At 38.9% G+C, this 5,891-nt stretch overlaps 1 protein-coding gene across 1 annotated transcript; it reads right to left on the bottom strand.

Annotated features, from left to right (window-relative positions):
* Positions 1–2,177: 2,177 nt before the first annotated feature.
* On the bottom strand, positions 2,178–5,358 carry LOC130185377 (uncharacterized). Its single transcript, XM_056401841.1, has 4 exons — positions 5,180–5,358; positions 4,987–5,080; positions 3,813–4,133; positions 2,178–3,724 (listed from the first exon to the last, which is right to left on the bottom strand). The coding sequence occupies exons 1-4, from the start codon at positions 5,180–5,182 to the stop codon at positions 3,366–3,368; spliced, it is 777 nt and encodes a 258-aa protein (XP_056257816.1). The 5' UTR covers positions 5,183–5,358; the 3' UTR covers positions 2,178–3,365.
* Positions 5,359–5,891: the final 533 nt, after the last annotated feature.

Genomic DNA, 5,891 nt, shown 5'->3' with positions numbered 1-5,891 from the left:
ATGGCTGCAAATAAAGGCAAAAGCACATAGATAATACCCAGAAGTTTTGAGTTCATCCTATCTGGTTGATGAGGAATCAGATTGCTCCTTGAATTAGAGTGCCTTTCAAAACCAAGCATAATAGCTGGTCCATCAGAGAGATTCATTCAGTCGTCAGCACCAAAAGAAAAGAGACATATTAGAGCTAAGCCACATACTGTCTTTATGCAGGGCTTTGGCAGCTTCAGTTCACCATGGCAACAGTGTTTTATCTAGATATGAGATCATCAAATCAATCTTCTTTTTTTTGCAGCCGCAAAGGTTGTGCTACAGTGAAGCTTGGAAACATCTTGAGGATACAGCTACAATGCCACAGCTCAGGGATCTAGTTGACCATGATTAAATGCATCAGTAGGTTAAATGACACAGCAGCTGCATCTTACGAATTTAATATCTCCCCGCATGGAAAGTAAAGATTTTCTCTAAGGTAATATATGTATTGTTACATTTCACTACTAATCTCTTTGCAAATCATACACCTACACATGGCTCTTGTAATTGACAGCATATTTCATTAAGTCTGACACATAAGCAGCAAATTCTTAACTTGAAATACGCTTTTTGTTTTCTTACTAAGAAAATTATTGAAAATGAAATGAGAGGACTGATACCGCACTCACATACCTGACTGATACCACACACTGTACAGTAAGCTACAGACAGCAGCCTGTTAGCTTAGCACAAAGACTGGAAACAGGGGAAACAACTAGCCTAGCTCTGTCCAAAGGTAACCAAATCTGCCAAACAGATCTCTAAAGCTGACCAATCACCTTTCTTGTATGTTCTCAAGTGTAAAAACGACAGTCATTTTGCTAAGCTAAGCTAACGGACCGCTGATGGTGGATTCATGTTTACTGTTTGATTACAGTGGTATCAATATTCTCACACTACTCGAATGAGCATATTTCCCAAGGCTTATATAGTATATGAGGTCACCATCGATAGACCATAATGAAAGTTATAGGTTTTGTTCTCCAGCTGTGGGGGCACTGGCTCAAACACATCTACCTGGTACACACACACACACACACACACACACACACACACACACACACACACACACACACACACACACACACACATTTATTGAAAAGATCTACTGTCTGCTAGCTTGCCTCATTGATCTCCAAAGAATCTAATTTCGCTTTCACGTTTCTGGAGCAAATCCTTTCAGTCTCCTCTCTGTGTCTTGTCCTTAGGAATGACTCTGTGGTGTGTATCTGCTCTTAGCAGGGTCTCCTCACGTCATGTTGTCTTGCGTTTTAACGGCCTCTCCTGCCTCAGTAGCTTGGTTTACCAACTCAGAGGTCTTGGGGAAGGAGGTCTCATGTCTGTGAAGCAGCAGCGGGGATAGAGAAGGAAATGTTTTATTCTCATACAGGTTGTCATCAGTGTCACCATTCACCTTGATATCTACACACTAATCTTAATGCATGAGAACAGTTCCCTTTATTGGTTTTACTATCTATAGTTTGAGTCATCTTAATCTTTAGTTTCTCCAAATGACTTAACTCCTGTTTGTGTCATCGCCTCAGTTATTATGAAAAACACATGTGAGAACATGTGCTGCACATGTTCAAGTTTGCTTGCTCCCTTTACTCACAGATCATAAAGTAGTTCTTCTTCAGCAGCTAACTGCTCTGACTGCAGAGACTCATTTCATCTTTCCAGCTGAATGTTAACCACTGGACTGGTGCAGAGAAAACATACTGCGAGTTTCACAAAAAAAAAGGAAAATTAATTTAAAACAATAATCTTGCTGAAATGCACAGAAAACACAACAGGCCATTTGTTAACGTTTGTCGCCACCCACCTGAGCAAATACTGAGTGTAATTCAAACAGAGAATTTCTCAATAAACACTGAGGCTAAAGCCAGGGAACAGAAACCTCTTCCACATAATGTACTTGTCAAACATGGCGAGACACGACACTTCCTCTAGTCTGCATACTTCAACATATCTGAGGCAACATTTGCCGTGGAGTGCAGTGAGGAGTGTACAGATTTCTAAACTTGCAAAACCAAACAACAGTAACACAGCCACACCATAAGAGCAAATACATGCGGTCAGGACAGCAGGTGTGCACTCATTTACAGGTGAAGGAACGAATCCTTGATGTACACACACACAAACAGATATTAGAATGATCACACTTCACACTTTAATGTAGCATAATTACAAAGCAAAAAATAAAATCCACAATACACCATATCCTTTGCATTTCGGCTAAACAAGGTTTGCATCATCAGTAGTTAAGATTTAGATTACTGTCAGTTTAAGCCACAAAGATAAGTTATACATCATATCATACCATTTTTAGATACTAAGTAATTAGTAGCTAACACTGAAGATTTAAAAGTAAAAAGTACAAATGTTGTGAAGCACAATTATGAAGTACAAAAACAAAATAATGTGAATAAGCAAATGAAAATACTCAAAGTATAAAAACCTCAAATTTCTAAGAGTACAGTAGAGTAAATGTACTTAGCTGCTTTCCACCACTGCATACGAATACCCAGTGTATTCATTTTAACCTCTGCATTGTAGTTTTTCAGAAAATGTATATTGTGCTTCAGGTACCTTGCTCTTATGTGAAGGTATCATTCACATCAATCATGTCTGCATTAAGGATTTTTGACTAAGTACACATGTGAGCAAATTTGATCTCTCTCAGTTTTCAGTGCACTAAGCAGATCTCTCCTTTAGAGCATGCAGTATAGAAGTAAATGGGTATCCCTTTTTCTTTACAGAGGATGCCAGTAAACAAGTTTGACAGTTTGAGCACAAAAATACAGTACCTGCAAACTAGAGGTTTTCTAAAGTCAAATTCCTCCGTCCTCTAAAAGATCTCAGTCATTAGTTAGAGAGTCAGTATGCCTCTTGAGAAAAGCATGCTCTCCTTATTCAGGCATACACCCCCATAGGCTGCACATGTCTCCAAGATACAATAAATGCTGTGCTGCCATCAAGTGGAGGAGTTTGTTTTAAAGGTCTGTGCCATGACTGTTAAAATAAGCTTCCGATCAAGGCTGAGAGTGTAGATCTGATTCGAACCAAACAATAAACCCACTGGCTTCCTCCTCTGCAGTTAGATATTTGAAGAAAATATAAGGAAGACCGTTGCCTGTGAACTAGGTTGGTTGAAACAGACAACAACACATGTATAAAGAAACAAGTCTAGCACACTTGTATCTTGTACACTTGTAGCATACTGTATGTTCTCCTGCAATATTAATTCTCTTGTTTTCATTTCAGTTTTCATTTTCGCCACATTTCAACTTTGCCAAATGCCATCTAGAAAACAAATCTGAAGTTTTTTTTCCCCTCTATGTCATAAATATCCCCATCATAATTCCTACCATAATACAGATCCAGTGCAGTTTTGCCATGCTTCCTGATGATATTAGCTGCTTAGCAATAGTTAACAGTTGACTGGAGAGATACTTCCTGTCAGAAGGTATCCACAGCGAGCAATTATAAGGCAGGTTCAGGTTTCCTTTCTCCACATGTAGTTCACTCAAGACCTTGTACCGGCCATGTTGGTCCGTCTCCTCCCGTGTGCTGGCAGAGTTTGTTAAGTTAACTTCTCCCTGGAACCAGTGGATGGTGCTGTTAGGATAAACTCCAGTGAAGCAGCACTCAGCATGAGACTCATTAGTGAAGAAACCAGAACCCTCAAGGCAATCTATAAAGATATGAGATGGGAGAAAGATGAAAAAAGACAGTGACAAAAAGTACAATAAAATAAAAAATAAAAATAACAGCTAGCTCACCTTGTACTGTAACAGAAGTTGAGGCACTCTTTACTCCCAGGTTGGAGCGTAGTTTGCAGAGATATTTTCCCTTGCTGACCGGCATCACGTTGATGAGAGTCAGAGTGAGTGTGTGGTGGGAAGTATCCGCTGTGCTTTCACACAGAGCCCCAGGGTCAGTTTGGCTATTTCCATATTGACACACATTTTTCGTGTTTGCCAGCCAAGAAAAAAACTGAATATCCATATGGCGTGATGAGCTGGCATTACATGTGAGTGTCAAATTTTTTCCACACTGTACTGCCACTTGGGGTATGGTCTGTAGCTCTACACCTTGACTGCCTGAAAAAAGAGAGAGAGATGACTGGATTAAAGAGCATAATGCACGCTGATGAATGATTCCTGGTAATGATGTAATTCATTAGAGCAGCATTAATCTACTTTTGGTCTATTTTATTTGAATATTCCAATGATAAGATTCTTTTTCTTGTTTTTTTTATATATCTACAGTCTAAAAAGACGATTGAGATGAGAGCCAGAATGACAAATTCGCCAAGCATAAGCACATCCAAACGTACAGAAACATGCCCGACCAATGAGTGCATTTATAAGTGGAAATGTTTCTGTCACAGATAAAGTAACCAAAGCTCAGCTGAAAATGTCAATACTTGTGCAAAAAAATACTGTGGCCTTCAGCTTTTGTGATGATTTCAAACTGAAGTGGGGTATGTAGACAGTGGTAGGTGTAGTGCGACTTGTTTTCAAACTCCTATGTTGACAGGTATGGAGCTGGTCTCTTTCCAGTCTTTATGCTAGTTTAATATAACCAGCTGCTGACTCCAACTACATTTTAGCATACAGGTATGACAGTTGTATCAATCTTTGTGTCTAACTTTCAGCAAGAAGCAAATTAATTATCCAATTTCCCAAAATGTCCAAAAAGGTTTAAGATTAGGCGGTTAACTAGAACTGAGAGTGGATCTGATGTGAGAACCAATGCAAATACTGCTTCTAGTAGAATGATTTGCAGTTTCCTCAGTAACCAAAATGTCTCTCTTTCTTTAAATCATAAAGAGTGTTCGACCATTATGCAAAGACTAGAACCTATTTTTAAAACAACCCCTTGCATAAGCTGTAACCTTCTAAATCAGTCTATTAATTATTTTTTCTTTTCATGCACAAAACAAAGCCTCACCTGCAGTGCTGACTGCTGAAGAGAACCAGATGATGGAAACCCAGCCGAAAACATGCTGTGTCCTCACACCAGAGGACAAACTCGTCCCTTTGACCTGTATCGAAATCGGTATTTATCACATTACATGAACCAGGTAAAAGTCAAACATGGAGAGCTACTGAACATGAGGTAAATCGACTTTGTGTAAACTCACCATGGTATTCTGCTGAACACACGGCTAATAAATGTTTTTTTTCTTTCAGTGTAGGATTTCTGTGGGTTGAAGTCCACTTCATTTAATGTTATGTGGCATCTCAAGAGGATGTGATAAATGGAAGAACACCAAGCGAGTCATTGTCAGCATTGTAAAAGCAACTCCAAGTGTGGCGTCAGGTTTTCACTTGAACATGAGTAGACATGCCCTGGAATGAATCACTGCTGAGACACACCAGCTAAAACTAAAGGAAAGGAAACCTATGAAACATTTCGATGCACAGTCAGTCTCATTGCAAATCTGCTTACCTGGTTTATGAATATGCTCAATTGTGACAGAACACATTATTTTTTAGCCTCAAAGGTCATAGAACATTTATTTTAGCAAAAGAATTTGTATTATTTTCAAGTATTTACCAGCTTGATATGTTTAATACTTCACTATTACCTTGGATTTAAGTAGTTGTTCCCTAATGTCCCATTTTACACCAAAGAGAAACCTTCCAGTGTATTTTTTCATTTACAATGTAAACAATTCTTTGCACCTCCATATTTAAAATCCAAACAGTCCATAAAGACATTGGAAAAGGTTTCTTGGTCAGTGGTGTTGTTGTGTCCATCTGAATTTGTGTTGACCCTTACCCCTGACAATGAGCAGCCATCTTTGCAACTCCTACACATGAATTTGATTTATGTTAAGATTGAGTTTGAGC

This window comes from Seriola aureovittata, chromosome 17, assembly GCF_021018895.1.
Source record: "Seriola aureovittata isolate HTS-2021-v1 ecotype China chromosome 17, ASM2101889v1, whole genome shotgun sequence".
NCBI lineage: Eukaryota > Metazoa > Chordata > Actinopteri > Carangiformes > Carangidae > Seriola > Seriola aureovittata.
This window is presented reverse-complemented; position numbering and strand designations above follow the sequence as displayed.

Coding starts and splice junctions, on each gene's coding strand:
- LOC130185377 (XM_056401841.1), bottom strand. Junction 4,134..4,986: donor TTCAGCAGTCAGCACTGCAG/GTGAGGCTTTGT, acceptor CTCTTTTTTCAG/GCAGTCAAGGTGTAGAGCTA. Junction 3,725..3,812: donor AACTTCTGTTACAGTACAAG/GTGAGCTAGCTG, acceptor ATATCTTTATAG/ATTGCCTTGAGGGTTCTGGT.